The sequence below is a fragment of the Podarcis vaucheri genome, assembly GCF_965113315.1.
Source record: "Podarcis vaucheri genome assembly, chromosome: 14".
NCBI classification, from domain to species: domain Eukaryota; kingdom Metazoa; phylum Chordata; class Lepidosauria; order Squamata; family Lacertidae; genus Podarcis; species Podarcis vaucheri.
The window spans coordinates 42,790,858-42,811,395 of NC_138752.1; the positions used below are offsets into that span (position 1 = coordinate 42,790,858).

General features: G+C 44.7%; 1 protein-coding gene across 2 annotated transcripts in view; it reads left to right on the forward strand.

Annotated features, from left to right (window-relative positions):
- The window catches only part of PDGFA (platelet derived growth factor subunit A), a 67,432-nt gene extending 54,279 nt beyond the window's left edge, over positions 1–13,153 (forward strand). The window contains exons 5-7 of one of the 2 annotated variants that reach the window (XM_082199937.1): positions 8,274–8,400; positions 10,496–10,572; positions 12,283–13,153. In XM_082199937.1, coding sequence (XP_082056063.1) covers positions 8,274–8,400; positions 10,496–10,551 — 183 coding nt within the window. In that variant the 3' untranslated portion in view covers positions 10,552–10,572; positions 12,283–13,153. The remainder of the gene's footprint in view (positions 1–8,273; positions 8,401–10,495; positions 10,573–12,282) is intronic. The other variant, XM_082199938.1, reaches the window with a different exon arrangement.
- Positions 13,154–20,538: the final 7,385 nt, after the last annotated feature.

The window sequence follows — 20,538 nt, forward strand, 5'->3', positions numbered from 1 at the left end:
CTGTCCACCCGGACAGCCTTTCTCCCTTGTCATGTAGTTAAGAAGATGCTGTCTTCTGTTCGGCGTTTCCAGTAGGATGGATGAATGTTGTAAATCCACTTTGCCTTCCAAAAAGCCCCATCCATTAATTCCTTTCCCCCTGAAGCATAATCCACCTATCGCTTCTTGAGCCACTTTGTGCAAACATTCTTGGTCTCTCAGCTGTCACTTTTCTGTCCTGCTGGCTTTTGTGTTGTCTATTTAAACCCCAACAGAATGCCAGACCTGTATCCCAGCGCTCTAGCTTGACCCTTGCGGCCCTTTGGGGATATGGACCACTTCCATCGGCCGTCATTCCATCGCACTGTTGCTAATCCACTTGAGAGCTGCGGCAAATAAATGTCCTTTGAGAAACGTGACTCCCGTTCCAAAAGGCATTCCATCATGTGGGAGCTCTTCAATAATTTTTTTCTTTTTTCTTTTTAATGACTAGTGAAAAGTTTATGCAGAAAGTTCTCCCCGCAATTAATTTTTACATTATTAAACAAGACCTGCCAATATATAACATGGATTCTTTTTGACGGATCTGAAATATTTTTAAAAATCTATCTAGAGATAAATAGAAAAGTTTTTGTGCAGAAAATAATAATAGGGGATCAGCAGCATTTGAAATTTGCCAGGTGCATTTTGAACCTGGCTATTGGTTGCGGGTGGCACTGTGGGTTAAACCACAGAGCCTAGGGCTTGCTGATCAGAAGGTTGGCGGTTCAAATCCCCACAACGGGGTGAGCTCCCATTGCTCAGTCCCTGCTCCTGCCAACCTAGCAGTTCGAAAGCACATCAAAGTGCAAGTAGATAAATAGGTATCGCTCCGGCGGGAAGGTAAACGGCATTTCCATGTGCTGCTCTGGTTCGCCAGAAGTGGCTTAGTCATGCTGGCCACATGACCCGGAAGCTGTATGCCGGCTCCCTCAGCCAGTAAAGCGAGATGAGCGCCGCAACCCCAGAGGTGGTCATGACTGGACCTAATAGTCAGGGGTCCCTTTACCTTTTATTGGTCGCTTGTGACCAAAGGAATATGCCCAGGTGCCAGGATGGCGTCTGATGTCTCCACCATCTGGAGGTGTGTGCCTGGGGATCCGTGGATCTTGACTGTTTTTATGCATTAGCAATGAACCCTGTAGAAATGTATCCATGATTTTTTTTTATCTCCGCAACCAGAACGAATTTCAGGAACCAAAAAGTCATATTGAAAAACACAACTTTCAAGCTGCTTGGCTCCCAAATGGCTACTGGGTGTTTTGTTTTGGCGACTGTAACGCCAGTTGAAGGAGCCATTTGGCCACCTATAGCTTATATATCTGACATAAACATCTCAGCAAACCCAGTTTCGGATTTCCTACAAATCAGCACGCTCTCCAGACCTTATTTAGCCAAGCCCAATGCTACAAACAGCACACAGAGAAATCAAAGAGGCTGGTTTGATGGGCAATGCAAGGATGCAGAGAGAGATCTGCTAAGGGCTATTAGAATCTATCGGGGAAAACCTTCTGAAATCAACAAGGAAAACATGGGAAGGAGCAGAGCAGCATATAAGAAAATTCTTGAGAACAAAAAGGCAAGCTTTGTGAGAAGCCAATGGCAAGAACTAGGGTTGGCAGTGACCAAGCAAAGAGAGGACAAGTTTTGGCTTTTGGTGTCTCGGGGCATGAAAAAATCAAGATCAACACTAGATGCCACCATATCGGCACAACGCTGGGTGGATTACTATGCTGATCTTTTTGGAGAACATACAGGGCAATCATTTGATGCCGAGGTGACCATCGATCAGCCACCTGAAGTGGAATACCTAAAAGCCGAGCATGTCTGTGTAGCTCAATGTCAGAGTATTTGCTTTGCATGCAGAAGTTCCCCGGGTTCAACCCCTGTCATCTCCAGGTGGGGCTGGGAGAGATACTGTGCATGAAATCCTGGAAAGCTGCTGCCAGCCAGTGTAGACAGTACTGAGCTAGGTGGAACAATGGACTGACTACATGTAAGACAGCTGTGTTCCTGTGCCCCTTGTTTGTTTGCTTTTAAAATAATTTTTATTAAAGGTTTTCTTAGTTTACAAAAGCACGTTCATTGTCTCTTTTTTCAGGTTGTGTTTTCTATGGATCAGTTACATTTGTTGTGAGACATTACTTGGGTCAAACATTTATAGAGTTGACTGTACCTGCTAATTGACTCAGTACTATCATTACGGAATCCCCAAACACTTTGTTAGCATACGTGTATAGTATGCTTAGCTTGAGGAGTATGTGTGCTCTTGGTTTATACTTTATCTGCACTGGGGGGAAAAATTGATTACAGTTTATTTCTGACACATGTAATTTTCCCCATTGCTGATTCATTCCAATGTCTGAAATAAGTGCAGCCAATATGAAAGTTGTTCCATTATTGCTGGCGTTCTTGTCTGTATCTTTGATTACAAAGGTCTTAATCTGTGTTTTGTTGTTGTGAATGCGACCGGCTTAGTCATCCTTTGATGCCGGGTGACTCAGATTTGCCATACGTTTTCCTTCAAACTTTGCACTTGGTTAGAATTTAGACCATGCCAGAGGAGGCTCGGAGCATATTGCTTCAACCCATGGGTGACCTTTCGAGCAAAGCATTCTTACGAGTTGTAGCCTGCTGTAAATCTATCTTGGTGGAAAACTGTCAGCCTTGAAAAATGTTGCAAATGCGAACGTTTCAGACATGACGTCTGTGGCCAAAAAAACGGTGGCCAGTGCTAACCCTAGAAAGATCTTCACCTCCCAAAGCATCTGCGATAACTTCTAATTATTTATCTTATTTATCTGTGATAAATTGTGTCATCTCACTGTATACAAGTTGTACAAGTGACAATAAAGTATTTCAACTTGCTTGAACCTCTAAGAAATAAATTTAGGGAGCTTTCCCCCCTGTCCTTCAGATGCCTTGACATGGTAACTCTTACGTACTAATGAAAAAAAATATTTTGGGTACTATGAATTAATTCCATAGAGATTTTGGATTAGTGGAAATATCATGCTTTGGTACAGGAAGTAGAAGGGCTCAGCAGGGCTCATGCCTTGCATGTAGAACAGGGATATGGGATTTATGGCTTTCCAGATGCTGTTGGACTTCAACCACCAATTAGACTCAGCCACCATTACCAATAGTTGGAGAGCACCAAATGATTTCTGGTAGCCAGGCTGGAAAAGACTTCACCTGAGATCTCGGACATCTGGTGCGAGGCAATGCAGACAATACCGAGGGGTGGTGGCTAGATGGAAAACTGGGCTATAGGAAGCTGGACTCATCATGTGCTCTCAAAGCAATAATGCAATGTGCTTCTCAACTCGGATGAATAGCATGTTCTAGCTGTTGAGCATGTGTGCAGCTGTATACTTTGTCAGACCCTGCTCCCCTGCCTGCTCTGACAACTCTCTTCTTACAGGACAGTCCTGTTTTTTGTTCCTTGGAAGAGGTTTTTTGCCGTGTCAGTGCAAAAAATATAAACAGAAAACCTACAATATGCAGGACATAAATCACTTCCACAACCTGCTTATTTACCTGTTGTTCGCTTTAAAATATGGAACAAATGAACTTCAAAAAACTGCTGATTGTAAGGTTGCACAGTCAATCCATGTTACCGAAGTCTCTTGACAGCCAAAGGACTAGATTTGGGTTGACATTGTCCTCAGTCCCCTCAGTCCCTGGGGCAAAATGAGAGTGCCTGAAAGACCTACGAATTGTCTTGTGACTTTGTCTGATTGCAAATCTTGATGGCTACGATGGATGGCAGCGTGCCTCTGAGTAGCAGTCTCTGGGGAACAACAACAGAGGAGTCCTGCCCTTGGGCTTCCCAGAGGTATCTGATTATCCACTGTGGGAAACAGGATGTTGGACTAGATAAACCTTTGGTCTGATCTAGCAGGACTCTTGTTCTTATTTTTAGTGCCTTGTAGTCCACAGATGCCAGGAATTAGCTTGATAGGCTCATAACTCACCCTAGGACTTTGTTGTCTTCCATTCTCCACATACACCCCTTCTCCAAGTTCAGTTGGAAATGGACTTCCTGGATATGCCAGATTGGTTGATCTGTGAGTCTTGCCTTTTGGGTAGGAGGTTCTGGTGAGATGGCCTTTAAGATCCTTCCAGCTCTTGTGGGGAAGCCCTGTTAACATGACGGGCTGTATTTTTGTCCTTTCATAAAATGTTCTTTGCTGGTTTCTCTTCGCCCCACTTCTTCGGGTGCTGCTGGATACTCTGAGGCCACAGTGAGGCTTTGCAGGCAAAAGCAATGCCTCTCTGTGCCATTGGCTTGCCTGCTCTGATGTCACAGCAAGCCTAGGATTAGATAGTTCAGTGCTGGTGCCAGTGTGGTATAGTGGTTAGGAGCGGTAGATTAGTAATCTGGTGAACCGGGTTCACGTCTCCACTCCTCCACATGCAGCTGCTGGGTGACCTTGGGCTAGTCACACTTCTCTGAAGTCTCTCAGCCCCACTCACCTCACAGAGTGTTTGTTGTGGGGGAGGAAGGGAAAGGAGAATGTTAGCTGCTTTGAGACTCCTTCGGGTAGTGATAAAGCGGGATATCAAATCCAAACTATTCTTCTTCTGCTGCTGCTAAGTGGAGAGAATGTGAATCCAGAGGCGTAGAGGCAACATTTTTTAAATTAACCGCCTCTCTGCCAGTTATCAGAGGGTGGCAGGACTACAGGGAGACACACACTGGCCTCTGCCATCAGCCAGGGTGCCAAGACTGCACCCCAGAGCAAAATATCATGGGAAAGGGGAGACCAACTTGGCCATGAAGGAGCAGCTGTGCTAATGTTGGCTCTCCTCTCCCCCTACCCTCATTCCTTTTCATTGCCTCTGTTTTGTGATCCTGTGGGCTGTCTTGTCTTTTAATACCACAGTGCTTAAAAAATAAAAATAAATCAGGTGCTTTATCAGTGTTAAATATCAATAGTTGTGGTAGTAGCTGCAGTCGATGATGACAACGTAATAATAATAGCTGCCCAAGACAGAGATCTTTCAAACCGAAACAGGGGTTTGGGAGACTTTTGTTGACGTTTTGCTGCTTTGTAATACGGGCTGGCAGAAATGATCAAAGGGGGTTTGCATACCGGCAGGGCTTTTGTTGGCAAAGGAAGAGGAACAAGCCAGAGGGGAAGGGCTCCGGAGCTCTAATAGCTAGAGGAGGAGCCCCTGCCTGCGTGAGAGCAATAGACTCCAGCTTCCCTCCTGCCAAGGGAGTAGGTGAAATTCTTCTCGAAAAGAAAGGCAGCATCTTTCATCAGCCGGAAGTTATCCAAGATAGTTGGACAAGCATTTATAATATGAGTGGCTCCTGGCCAAATACTACTCAGACCTGTGTTCCCAGCATAGCATGACTTCCCTTGTGGGCTTGCTTGTTTTAAAATGTCCTGCTTTTGCATCTGGGGTATTTTGGCAGGCGTGCCTGTTTGAGTGTGTTTTATACTTTTTTTTGGAAACAAACGAAGAGGGCACCACCGGTCCTTAAAACGGAAGGTCCCGAAATGTAGACTCGCTTGAAACTTGGTAGATGGGAAGCCAACAATATTTTATTCTTGCCTCTTGGAAAGACAGCAGAAATGTAAACCACTGAGGCCCAGAGAATAAGACCTTTAGCAATTCTTTCTTTCTTTCTTTTTACCTTAAGCAATAAAATAGGAATGTAAATACCGTTGGGTGTTTACGATCTGATTACTGTGAATGAGACTATTGCCATGGTTTCATCTGAACCGTTCGATGCTCTGAGACCCTTCAGGATGAAAGGTGGTCTAAACGTGCAAAATAAATCAATGAATGAATAAACTAAAGTGACTCTGGATTGGAGTCTGGGATGTTGGGGAAGGAAACACCCACTCCTTAAATATTATTCAATATCTGTGGATGTTTCCTAACTGCGGAGCCATCTTGAGGCCTTTCGCTGCCTGAGAGAAAGGCCCCCATCTGCACTATGCATTAAAAGCACTGTGGTACCACTTTAAAGAGCAATGGCTTCCCCAAAGAATCCTGGGAAATGGAGTTTGTTAAGGATGCTGAGAGTTGCTAGGATACCCCTATTCCCCTCAAAAATTTCAGAGCTGTGTAACAATCAACTCCTCTTCCCATGGAATTCTGGGAACTGTACCTCTGTGAGGGAAACAGGGGGTCTCTTAGCAACTCTCAGCACCCTTAACAAACTCCATTTCCCAAGATTCTTCGTGGGAAGCCATGTCTGCTAAAAGTGGTATCATAGTGTTTTGATAGCATAGATGGGGCCAGAGATGGGCACCCCCAATTCCATGTACAGTGGCACCTTGGTTCTCAAACTTAATCCGTTCCAGAAGTCCGTTCCAAAACCAAGGCGCACTTTCCCATAGAAAGTAATGCAAAATGGATTAATCTGGTGCAGACTTTTAAAAACAAACCCTAAAGCAGCAATTTAACGTGAATTTTACTACCTAACGAGACTATTGATCCATAAAATGAAAGCAATAAACAATGTACTGCAGTCACACAATCATTCAATCAATCAGTAGCTGAACTGGGTTCCACACGGTCACAAAAACAAAAAGAGTCGCAAAAACAGAAACACAAAATAAATAGCAAAAACAGACCTCAGCATAACACTCAAAACGGAAGTGTGGCACTCAAATCAGAAGCGTAACACTCAAAACGGAGCACGTTCGGCTTCCGAAAAGGGTTTGCAAACTGGAACACTTACTTCTGGGTTTGCAGTGTTTGGGTTCCAAGTTGTTTGAGTACCAAGGTGCTGGAGAACCAAGGTATCACTGTACAGAAGTTAACTGGCCTGGAAGTCAAACCTTACTTTACGCCTGGCTACAGAGCAGGAGCCTCCACTGTACCTGAGGACACTAAACTAGGGCACAGGGTGCAGGATAGGTCCCACATGGCACAAAACCCATCACCCCAACCCATCACCTCTCTTTGCTGCCCCAAACGCTGTAGCCACCCCCCAATCTTCCTGATGCTGCTGCTGGGCCTGTTTGAATGGACAGTTCACCTGTAGGAATGGCACAGGCAGACAGATTTAGATTTGAGGAACAGCAGGTTTTAGGAGACAAAAGTCAGAAGGTTTCCAGCTGGAGTTGCTGGCCAGAGGTGCCCAGTAACCTCTTGGGGCCCTTACGCTCCTTGCAGTAGGAAAGTCTGTCTGTCTGTACTCATGCTTGGCTTGTATATATTTATAAAGAAGGCAGCTATTATAAAGACCCCGTAAGCTTTTGACCCCTTTTCAAAGGAAGCGAAACCCATTCGGCAGCACTACACCTCGAACTTCTCCCCGCTTGGAAGTAACAATGCTTTTCTGCTGCAGAAATGCACAAAACACACCCACAAGCCTCAGTCCAGCTGCGTACACACCCTGTCAGAAAATTGGCCGCAGTGCCAATTTGGCAGGGAGAGCCGAGTGACGATGAGGCCCAAATCCGGTTCCTGAACAGCTCCCCTGTACCGTTGCCAATTTTATTTATTAAATTTACATCCGGCCTGCCTTCTATAATTTGAGCCCAAGGCAGTATTTGTAGGGTTCCCAGGTGGTCGCTTTAGCAGGCAATGACAGCATCCGGATTTCCTTCGCTTCAGGAAGGTTCCTGAGCCATGTGCCTTGAAGCCAGGTGTGGGCAGATGTCAGACTTGCAAGATCTCCATGGGTTTGCGCTAGAACACCCAAGGCTCACCAGCAGGAGCCAGCGGCAAAACAGTGGTTCAAGGAGCCAGACCCAACATGCTGGCTTATGGGACAGAGCCAGTTGCATCTCCCAACCCCGGGTGTCAGGCACAGAACTTGCTTGCCTGTGCAAATCTACATCTGAGATGCTACAGAACAGAGATTCTAACAGCCCAATATTTTTCTTGGGGTGTGTGTGTGTGTGGAGGGGGTCTTTTCGTTGCTGATAATTGTTTAAAAATTAACAGCCGTAAATTCTTAGTGGTCTTCTACAAACCCTCTAGCAAACCAATATACCCTGATTCGCATTTGGCTTGTCTCTGCTTTTTAAAACCATACCCTGGAAGCTCTCCAATAGCTCTCAACTTGAGCAGAGGAGTCCCTGCCCGTGAAGTTTGTGCTATTCCTCATCCAGCTAAAAGGATGCCTATCTAGGACACTTGCTTCTGTGTGTGTGTGCATGCAAATGACCCCCTCTCCTAGCAGGATTGGGATGGTCTTGCGTAACTGGACACTTGAAACTTTGTTCTTTGCTGACCTAATGCATTAACAAGCCTTTAACGCCCGTATGTTTCTAATGCAGGTGGCAAAAGTGGAATATGTTAGAAAAAAGCCAAAATTAAAAGAAGTCCTGGTGAAGCTAGAAGAGCATATGGAATGCACCTGTACGTCGTCAAATTCTAATTCAGATTTTCGAGAAGAAGAAACGGGTATGTTGACATTCGGGTGCGGATGGGCTTTAATTTAAGCTGGAACATCTGGGTACAATGTGGCTCTTGAAGTTCTCTGGGGAGCGGGGCGGGGTCTCAAGCACTTAAAGCCAGGAGAGGAGAACAGGTGGTGGTCAGAAGTTCCAATCACAGCATTTGGAATTGTGCTTTACTTGTTTACTTGAATATTCCTATATCACTCCTTTCTGATAAAATGTTCAAGGCGGCTTGCAGCGCAGTATTGAAAACAATACAATAAAACACAAATCCGGCGATGAAAAGCAGCAATAGGTGGCAGATTATGGGTTGTGGCCAATTAAATCTTACTTAGAGTAGACCCACTGAAATCAATGGATTTAAATTCATATCGATTGGCCGCTGTGTGTGTGTGTTACTTAGCTGGCTACAACGCCGTAACTTAAAACCGCGGATTCACATGCTAGGAGAGCTAAAATTATCATCTGGGCAGACCAAATGCCTAAGCTCTTCATAAAGTGACGAAAGGCCTTCAGAGAGGGAGTGTGGCGAGTCTCCTTAGTTAACTTTGAAGTCCTCCCCTTCCTCTAGGCAACTCAGCCAGGTGTAGTGGCCAGGAATCCATGCCTTGTGCTGGCTTTATATCAGGAGGGTACAGTCAGTCAGATTTGCATTGTTTATAGCTAATGGCCACTACAATATAATTCACAAAACACCCGGAGGAAGGTAACACACAAATGTTCAGAAATGTGGGTTTTTTGGTTTTTGGTTTTTTTACCTTGTCAAGTTCCTCTTATCAATTAAACAAATTAAAAATTCTCTTGGCAGCCAGTGCTGTTTCAGATCAAAAGGGCAATCTGTAGATTTCTCACTGCCAGCACATGCAAAGCTACCCTATTACAGGTAACAAACTTGTTGACATTGGCCAACGGCCATCTAATTTTTAAATAGCTCCCTTGTGGAATTTTTAATATATATATATTTTAAGGGAAGGGATCGATCACTAGGTGAGTTGTATAAAGGGCAAAACAGAGTACTGTCGTACCTCGGAAGTCAAACACCTTGAAAGACAAACGTTTTGGCTACCGAACACCACAAACCCGGAAGTGGTTGTTCCGGTTTGTGAAAATTCTTTGGAACCTGAACATCTGACAGGAGCTTCCTGCAGCCAATCGGAAGCCACACCTTGGTTTCCGAATGTTTTGGAAGTCGAACGGACTTCCGGAACAGAGTCTGTTTGACTTCTGAGGTACGACTGTATAGCATAAGCAGAGGTGAAAGGGCAACAGGCAGATTACGAAAGAAATCTCTAAAAATCAAGCACTGTTTTAGATTTGGCTCACACTTGTTGCTGTTGTTTTGCTGGCAAATTTGAGTAATGGTAAGGATTAATGGGAAAGGGCCATTTGTTCAGTCATGGAGTCTTTTCATTCCATTCCCGGCATCTCCAGGCAATTTTGAGAATCACCCCCTGCCAGATAACATGAAGAACATCTACCTGTCAATGTAGACAACTATTGAACTAAACAGACCCAGTGGCCTGACTCATACAATTTAAGACAGCTTCCAGTGTTCCTTTGGCTGTTCAGTTATCATTCTGAACACACTTAGAGAGGAGGGAGTGGGGCTGTGGTACTTGCCCTACTTTTAGGTGCAATATATGCATAGAGCTTGAAAGAACCTGTACCCCAAGATACCCAGTTGCGGTTACAGAGCCTGTACCCCAGGGTTAACCAATGCTGTGTCCAGTTATGGTGCCTCCACCCCCCCACCAGACATGCTGATTGGGGCTGATGGAGTTGGGAGTGTACAGGTTCGTACATAAATGGCATGGGGGCAAGAGATACGAGTGGTCTTGATCCCACTCTTCTTTTTACATCAGTTTCATGTGATATCTGAATGGTCCTGTCCCAAATGCTATGCATTTTCTGCACCCGTCAGGTAATACCTTGGAGAGGTAAAACTAAACACCTTAACCAGGTGGAACAAATTACTGTTCTTTTATTTTTTTGGAGAAGGAATAATGGAAACGATTGAATTTTTTAAAATCAATAAATGCATTTCCTTTGGGTGTTTGCTTCTTCTTCTTTTTACGCCATCCCTGCCCTTGTGTCAACAGGAAGGCCTGGGGGGAAAGGTAAAAAACGGAAAAGAAAAAAGTTAAAACCCTCATAAAAAAATACTGCCGCTGACCAGGTAGGACCTGTCTGCTGAAACTACCCTTAATACCACAAGCAACTGAAAATATAATCAGCTATTCTCACTCTCCCACCTAATCACTGTTCAAAAATCTTTACACGTGGCTGTTTTGGAGCAGCCAAGAAATCAGAAATGATTGGCTCAGATAATTCTTTTCACGAGTTTCTTTCCCCTTGACAGCTATGCTTGTTGCTGCAAGCACCTCACATCCTTTCTTTCCTTTCCTTTCCATAATTTAATTTTGGAGGGATTAATATTAAACGCTTGCAATCTGCAGCTCCCTGCTATTTTTGAAGTGCCGTTGATTTCCAAGGGTGGTTCAGGTGTTCTGTGATAATACTGAAATGCTATTGAACAAGGATCCTTATTTGCTTGATATTTGTTAGGGGTGGGGACACAGTTTTCCCTCTCCTCACTTAATCCCCACAACAACCCTGTGAGGTAGGTTAGGCTGAGAGGCAACGAATGGCCCAAGGTCACCCTTCGTGGCCAAGAGGGGATTTGAACCCTGGTCTCCCAGGTTTAAGTCTGACACTCTAATCACTACACCACACTGGCCTTCAAATATTCTGGCCCCCAAACACGCACCATCAATAAAATATGGCTTGCCACTCCTATTTGTATTCCAGCAGGCTTGTACCAGATTTGAACGTGGCCCTAGTCTTCAAGGATATATTAGGAACCGAGGGTGTAGAGTTTTGCTGTAAGAAGATCTACATCACCAGGCATGCCCCATACAATTAATCTCCCTTAGCGTAGTAGAGATGAAGGCAAAAGTTCCTGGGTGTTGCACTGAAAAAGCTGAATTATTTAACGCACTGCGCAAATGATATGTGTAAAGGAACCGAATATATTCTATGTCAACTGGATAGTCTTTATGAACTACTGGGTGGTGGGGGGAATTGTTAAGGATAGTACTCTGGTTTGTTGCAAGTCCTGTCTTCCAGGTGAGCCCAGAACTTGTGGGAACTGTATTATATAAGCAAAGGTTTGGGCAGGTTAAATCTAAGCATGCAACACAGTCAAAAGATAACAACGAGTAGTTTCTTGGCTGGTGTTAGGAACCCTGCACATTTTGTTTTTTATGTTGTGAACAGCCCTGAGATCCTCGGATGAAGGGCAGTATATAAACTTGATGATGATGATGATCATCATCATCATCCAGAAGGGGCATGGGTACCACTTTTCTGTGACCGCTGGACAGCTCAGTTGGTTAGAGTGTGGTGCTGATAGTGTCAAGGTTACGGGACTCTCTGATTCTACATAAATGTGATTCATCTCGTGGCACTGCCAAGATGTTGAAAGGTTCAGCTCCATTTCTGATGGAGCCAATCCCATGGGTCCTTCCCATATCCATTCAGGGAATGGAGTGTGGAAAACTCCTGTGGTGCTAGCACTTTAATGCCTAATTTTTTAAAGCAAGGGTGGTAAGCCTTCATCTCGCACCATCCCTGACCGTTGGCCATTCTGGCTTGTGGTTGGAGGCTGACCACCTCCGCAAGGCCACAAGTTAGCAACCGCTGAATTAATGTGTGAGATAGCCACTCCCAATGCCCCTGTTATGTCATATAAAGGCCACATAAGTAACGTTTCAGTCAGGAATGAGGAGGGGGTCCCCCCCCCAAAATGATCTTAAGAAGGAAGTTCAACCTTCTAACCGTACAATTGCCTTGTGCTCCCCATCCCTTTTCTCTTTCTCTTTTGCAGATGTAAGGTGAAAATAAGCTAGAAAACATTTCTCTCTGGGACATGGATGTACATTGTTTGTTACATTCCTGAACCTACTGTGTATGGTGCTTTAATGACTGTATACTTCATTCATTCTCCTACGTTGGGGGGGAAATTGTCTTAAAGAAAGAGAGAGAAAGAGAGAGACTTCACAAGAACAAAGAGACAATGTACATTTGTTTAATACGACATCAAAGCAAGTATTGTAGCACTCTATGAAACAATACGAAGTTTCCCTGTCCAAAACAACAACAACAACCCAAGAAGACAACTCAAGAAAAACAAAATGGCATTGGTAGAGGAATACCAAAAGTACCCTGGCAACACAACAAAAGACAATGCTAAATTAAGTGAAGAACAGATTTCCTCTGAGAAGAGCAGTCAATGGTGCTTTCTTTTCTGTTTGTTTCTGTCAAGAAATGTGCCTGCATTCTTGATGAAGATGGATGGACACTGATGGAGTTTAGGCACACATACAAAAAAGAAAAAGAGAAAAAAAAGAGCAGGAATGTATCAAATGCCACAGCAGACACTTAATAGAAGCAGTGTGATTTTGCTTGACGGTATTTTAACGTCTATACAAAAAAAAAAATCCTTCTGGGGCGCCTTAAGTGGATGTTTTGGTTTATTTTGTTTTTTTGTTTTTTACACCATAAAGTTATTATTAAGCTTTCTTTTTACTCTTTGCCTAGCTTTTTATTATCCTTTTTGGACTACATTTACCAATAACCCATATAGAAGACTGCTGTAGCCATGGCGAAACGGGACACACAGACAAGTATGGAATTTCTCCTAGTGGGATGCAAACTAATGAGATGTATTAAAATAAAAATGGTATACCTATGCATAATTTTCTAAATGTTTCTTGGTTTATGTCCCGTTTGCCCTCTCCTCCCCGCCCCCACCCCCCAACCTCCTCCATTCCCGCACACGTTATTTAAAACAGTGGCTTTTCAGAAATGTTGCCAGGGTTTGTTTGCTTTTTGTCGGCGAAAAGGATTGTAATGATGGAAGGTTTGGTGCTCCTGATCGTCCTCTGCCATGTACAGCCACAGAGCAGAGATCAGGTGGAGGTGGGGTGGATTCTTGGATGCATTTTCATTAACATGAGGCAATAGCAAGGCCCAGTAGTATTGGCCCTTGTGTGTGTCAAAGGACGTCCAAGAATATACAGTCATACCTTGGGTTACAGACGCTTCGGGTTACGCGATTTCAGGTTGCGCACAGTGCCAAACCCGGAAGTACCAGAACGGGTTACTTCCGGGTTTTGGCGCGTGCGCAGAAGACCAAATCGCGACCCACACATGCGGTGCTGCGGGTTGCGGACGTGTTTCCCGCACGGATCATGTTTGCAACCCGAGCATCCACTGTACCCAGAATCCTCAGCAACATGCAAGAATTTTGTGGCTGATGCCCAGAGTTCCCTCAACAAGACAGGTCAACAGACCTTCCTGAGGGGAAGAAGTTTGAAAGTCACTGTTTTGTTTTTTAGAGACAAAAAAACCCAGCGCCACAACTCCCTGATGTGCATAAGCAACCTCTGGCTATATGCGAGCAGTTTGTGTGTGTGTGTGTGTGTGTTTGGGGTGGGGGGAAGACACCAGTTGCTGATCAGTGATGTTGTAGCAATTACCATGCCTCTCCGTAGACAAATCCCTTTTACTATTTCACATGTTTAATCTATGTGAGATGTACAAACTCTTCTTGTTATCCGTATTGTATGATGTCACTGTGGCACGGGGGTGACCCTGCCGAAAAGCCTAAATTTCTTTATTTTTGGTATTAAAAAAAGTTATGCTTTAAGTGTATTCAACAAAATAAGTGGTTTATTTTGTAAAGGTGAAGTTTGTATTTTTTTAAATCTAAAATTAATGGTTTTATATACCCGAGAAAGCCTGCTATGTTTTCTTGAAGAAGGAAAAAAGAGCACAGGGTCGGGGGTCAGGAAATGCATATTATGGGTGTGTTTTTCTAGCTTCCATTAATAGTCCATATAATTTTAAATACTGTTTTCATTGTAGCAAGGTAAATGAAAAGACTTAGGCCTCGCCCCTTGCAGCATCCATCCCCATCCTGGGATATCCTCTGAACCTTGTGGGACTTCAACTCCCATCAGCCACAGCCAGCATGGCCAATAGTCAGGGATGATGGGAGTTGTAGTCCAACAACATCTAGAGGGCACCAGACTCTGGGTGGTGGTGCTGTCCTGTAAGCTCAAAGGACAACATTTTATGTTCCAACCTTCTCTAAATAATTCCATAGGCACAGTGCAATTCCTGAGGGCACTTCAAGCTTGTAAAATCTAATTTATCTCCCCGCTCTGGACCCCAAAGTCCACCAAGTGAAAAACTGTGTTTTAAAAGAGTGAGCATACACTTACAATCAAGGCGTGGTTAAGTGTACACCCAGGATTTTGCTTTTGGTACCAGATCTGAGCTTTTAGTCTAATAGTACGAAAATCAATTCCTGGTCTCCCCTTGCTCCCCCATGAGTTTTCTTCTTTCCATCATCCTGCTTCTGGGAAAAACGACAACAACTCAGGGTCAGAAATCTTCTACAAATCCCCCAGAGATCCACCGGTAATCTGATCTACTCTCTACCCACCCTTGCCGTAGGACATAGGCAGTAACTGCTGCCATTCTATGGCTTATGCCCATGTACTCAATTCTGTGAAATGCACAGAGTTCCTTCCCGCCGTTGATGGGAACAGGATTGGCCCATGTCTAGGTACTTTCAGAACTGGATGACCTTCAATGTTGCCTCAGACCACCTGATTTGACCCTTTGAGGACTATGCAAGCTGTTTTATGGTAGCCCACTTGGCCAACTTGCCTTACTATGTTCCCTTTCATGCCTTAGCTTATGGTACGGCACCTTCTCTTCCCCAGGCCATTCAAGTGTTTGTTGTCAGGTCAGACTAAGTGCTGCTTACACTGACTCGGTGAGGACCCAGAGGTCCCTTTCACACATTATGAATTTATATCAAAGGAGTAATCCTACACACTGGTCCTCACCTTGTCTTCCTAGGCTGTGAACCATCAGTTTGGATCGGACTGTTGGCTATGGAAGAGTAAACAGCTCAATGTCCACATAGATCATTCTTTCCAAGCACTGGTCATGGGGACCCTTGATACATAAGGGGCTCCTGGTTTTGGATTTGGGCACTGTGAGGTGTGTCGGAATTTAAACTGAAAGCACGTTGTATTCATACTTCCCCTGTTACGTTTCCAGGCAACTAGGGTTTCGTGCACATTCAACCCAAAATGCAAATTCTGGACCAGGATTACCCAAACCCTACATCAGAACAGACCACATTCTGAAACGGGAATAAAACCTCCTTGCTTCTTTTAGAAAACGTATTCTTGTTTGACATCATTTTTAGTCTGTTCCTGCTGAATGTGGAGGAACAGCATTTGGTATGCCAAGCACCTAGAGCTATACCTTGAACACGAGAAGCCCTTGCTTAACTTGTCCGTTTTACTGGTTGTCTTCCTTCCCGTAAGAATTGCAAACTTGCTTCGAAGAAGAAAAGTTGAGTTTTTTTTTCCATTTTGGCAGCATGTGTGCCAAGGCTCCAAGTTCTGTAGCTTCACACTTGCAGAATACTCATAGCCTTACCTAGGAGCACTTGGGAGTACATAAATTGTGGCAAATGGACTACATAAATTGATGATGTGGTAAGTGGTCCACAATGAATCTGGATAACAAGGAGCTTGGGAGAAGCACAGTTCTCCCCGAAATGATTATTTCCCTCCCTCCTGTGCCCCACTTTGTTTTTTGTTATACCGATTGTGTAAAATAAAACTGGAATTATTTACAAAACAAGTTTCCAAAGAAATAGCCTTTTCCTCACATCTCATAGGTACGGACCACGAGGTACGGCAAAAATAATGTTACTGTCTTTAATCTGCATTCAAATGTGGATGTGCTTTTGTGTGTGCAGTGTTGACTAATCTGTCTCATTTTCAGAAGTAAAAACTACATCTAAGAAAAGGGAAAGGGAGGACTTTTCTCATTGATGCCAATAAGGGTGATTTGCTCTTGAGTTCATTGTAGCCAGAATCTGCTTACGGTTCCGGCTTATGCTTTCCGGCACTTATTTGTTTTTCCTCCTTTTGCTCCATCCCTCTTGTGCAACTTGACCTAAGCCAAAGCATTTGAATGAAAATAATGGGAGAGGTATTCCTGGCTTTGGGGTGTTCAGACTTTAAAGCCACAGTCCTGTTGGCTGAAAAGCATCTACCCCAGTGGTGTGGATAGGAAGAATTGTGCTTTAAAGTGTCTGTGCTTGTCTACCACTGAGTGTAACAGTCTCACAGTGTTATGCACATGAATGTATGTGTCTACATGGGAGGGGGGGAATGTATAAAGTGTAATTTATATATTTATGTCTGAGTGGGATGTGGCAGTAATGTTGCTTCAATCTTGATTCCCTTCACCCCCCCCATCTAAAAAAGAAAATACAGTGGTACCTTGGTTTTCAAACATCTTGGAAGTCAAACGTTTCAGTTTTCGAACTATGAAAACCCAGAAGCAAATGCTTCTGCTTTTGAACGCGCCTCGGAAGTCGTAACAGCTTTCGCTGAGTGTTTCTCCATTAAATTTGCAGGCCACCCTTTGCGCTTCTTGGTTTTAAAATGTTTCGGAAGTCAAACAGTCTTCCGGAACGGATTACATTTGAAAACTGAGGTGCCACTATATTTTAATAGATTTCATATACCGGTGTCAATTGTAGATTTCACTGGTTTGGTCAAGATCCCATTGCCGCTTGTGGACTTGCAGATTTCTGAGATTGTCCATGATTCTGTTGCATTATGTGGGCGGGATAGAAACCGAACCAGAAAGGAAGACACCTTCCTTTTAACCAGGCAGAGTGAATAATGCTGGTGTTTGTCAGCACTCTTGATCACTAGGAAAACCAGTGTTAACTGGACCAACCCACACACCTTGATTTGGGGGAGATAAACTGTGTGGTAACAGCACTCAACAGCAGATAACAGAAGCATCTGGAATTCCTGTCGGAGTTCGGTAGGATATATTCCAGTGGAAGAAGTTCCCAAAATGTGCCCCTAGCCACTGAGAGCTGTGGATGCTAGCGGATTTGCAGCACAATCCCATACATGTCTACTCAAAAGTAAATCCCATTGAGTTCAGTAGGACCCCCAGGAAAGTGGATGTAGGACTGCAGTCTTATGCAGAAGGAGATCCCCCTTCCTTCCCAGCACACACAAGCAAGTGGAGACATGCATTTTATCAGCACTAGTCCAATTTTTTTGCCTTCAAAGGATGGGAAATTGAAGACTGGATGAAGAGCTTTTCAGTAATTATGCGTCTGAGACTTGCAGCCTGAAGGCAATTTTTCAGTACCACTATATCTTAAAGAGAAGCCTAAAGCCCTCTGGAGCGCTTGGAAGTCCGCAGCAAAACTTCCAGCAGGTTCCTTTCAAGTCAATCGCTGGTTTGCCGATAAGCAAAGCAACTGTCTCAATCCAGAAATATTGCAGGCTGGCCATCCATGGAGCTTACTCAAACCATCGCTGTGTGGCGGCCCCTAATGTGGCCCCTTGACATCGAGGGCAATTGTTGTGCCTGGGCAACATCCCAGAATGGCCTAATTTGTCCTCTTGAGGCCACCATCCAAAGAAAAGGAGAAGTTGAAGCCTTTTGGCATTGCTGTCTAGTTGCATACTATGGTTTGTATACAGAGTTGCATTAGATCTGTTGTTCTGTTAGCGCAAGAGTGAACCCTTGCAAAACAGAGCTTTCCTTCCCCTCTGCGTGTCCCCTAAATCTGTTCCTGGGGTCCCCACAACCCTCCAGAGCTGATTGGAGGAGGCTGCAGGGGGAGAAGAAGTTCTGCCACCCTAAAGCTTTTGAATAGGAAGTGTGGCTGCGGAATGGGTCTTACCCATGCAATAGAATGAGGTGTTTCAAGCATCTTCTTCCCAGTGTTCAGGTAGGGCTGAGGTTGCTCATGGATCCAAAATCACACCACCAACACACAAGAGTTGGGATTTCTGCCTGCTTTTGTAAGGAGTTGGACTAGTTGACACTTGGTATCCTTTCCAAGTCTGCGATTCTGTGAAGAGAGCGGGCGTTACGTCTGCTTGGAGGAACTCTGAGGTCTGTAGAAGTAGGGAAATGATCTTTTTGAGGAGGAAAACCCCCCAAACCCAGCCCAGTGAAACTAGAGCATCGCCAGTGGCTGCCAAAAGCTGGCTGACAGGTGCTGGAGAAAGAGAAATCACAATGACTGGAAGGGGAGGAATGGAATGGAGTAAGCTGGGGGAGGGCGTGGCTGATGAACTGGAGCACTGCAGAGGAGCACTCCACCATGCAGCACTTAGGGTTGTATCCAAATGCTACTCCAACTCCGAGTATACTCATCAGAATTAGTGGATGTGACTTCCTTAGGTCTATTCATTCCAATGAGTCTACTCTGAACAGCACTTAATTGGATGCAACCCTTTGATGCAGGTCCCTCTTGTGTTTTCTGTTTCTGGCTCATCCATATTATATGCAAGTTAGTCTTTGATATAAAACATTTCCTGCGTTGCGAGCTTAAGAGTTTGCACGCGGTATTCTGAAGGTGGACTCTTTGTATACCAGGGAATGGAAGTGTGGTAGTCAACTGAGTTTCCCTCCCAGCAGACCTACTGAAATCACTGGACCTATCTTAGCTGTGTGCCTTAATTTCAGTGGGTCTGCTCGTAAGTAAAACTTCTTTGAATAGCACCCAAAACTGATGTGGGGAACATTTGGCTCAGTCCAGATGTTGCTGAACTACAATTCCCATCAGCCCCAGAAAGCATGGCCAAAGGCCAGGGAGCTGTAATTCAGCAATATGCAGGGGGTTGTAGAATTGTGGCGCTGTGGGTTAAACCACAGAGCCTAGGACTTGCCGATCAGAAGGTCAGCGGTTTGAATCCCTTTCGACAGGGTGAGCTCCCGTTGCTCGGTCCCTGCTCCTGCCAACCTAGCAGTTCGAAAGCACCTCCAAGTGCAAGTAGATAAATAGGTACTGCTCTGGTGGGAAGGTAAACGGTGTTTCCGTGCGCTGCTCTGGTTCGCCAGAAGTGGCTTAGTCATGCTGGCCACATGACCCGGAAGCTGTACACCGGCTCCCTCGTCCAATAAAGTGAGATGAGCACCACAACCCCAGAGTCGGCCACAACTGGGGGTCCCTTTACCTTTATAGAATTGTAGCATTGGAAGGGACCCTGAGGTTCATTTAGTCCAACCCTCTGCAATGCAGAAATCTCAACACCAGACCCAAAGGGTCTACTTTTCCTACTCTATTTGTCTTTTCAGAGTTGGTAGAATGAATAGTGCCACTTTAAACGAAGGCTGCTCCCCAGCAAAGCTTGCAACCGTCTGAGCTGGACCCTTCCTCCCCGTGTTGCTCATTTTCTATGACTGGAGGTTTTGCTTGTGTTTTAGATATTTGAGACCATTCAGCAGCAGCACCCCCCGCTGTAGTTTGAAGTGACCCAGTCCGTTCTACCGCAACATCCCACTGCCTGTGTGGAGTCAACCAAATTCCAGGGGCTTGGGGTGTGCATCAGTGGTTGTAATCCAGAGTGCCTTATGTTGGAAGGAAACTTAGCAACAGCTGTGGCTTCTAACCCTGCAGCACCAGCTGGAAAAAGCACAACTTTGATGCACCTCTTCAAAAACCTGTGAAACCCTTTGGGCGCCTCTGTGAAGAGAGGCTGGCTTGGAGATGGGGACTTCTCAGATTTGGAGGCAGAATGTCAGTGAATCCCAGCTATTTGGGAGAAGTCAACAGAGAAGGGATATTGCCTTCATGCCTCAAACTTGCGAGCTTCTTGGAGGCAACTGGTTGGGCAATTGCAGGGCATAGCATGCTAGACTTCATCTCTTCCTCCACCCCTGATCCTGCGAGCTTTCCTCTTTTCCTCTGATTCTGCAAATCACCTGCCACTGGTTATTATTATTCTCTTTATGAATCACTTCCTGCAGGGCTTCTAGAAGTGATGTATTTACAGTGGTACCTTGGTTCTCAAACTTAATCCATTCCGGAAGTCGGTTCCAAAACCAAGGTGCGCTTTCCCATAGAAAGTAATGCAAAATGGATTGATCTGCTCCAAACTTTAAAAAACAACCGCTAAAACAGCAATTTAACATGAATTTTACTACCTAACGAGACCATTGATCCATAAAATGAAAGTAATAAACAATGTACTGCAGTCACACAATCAATCAGTAGCTGAAC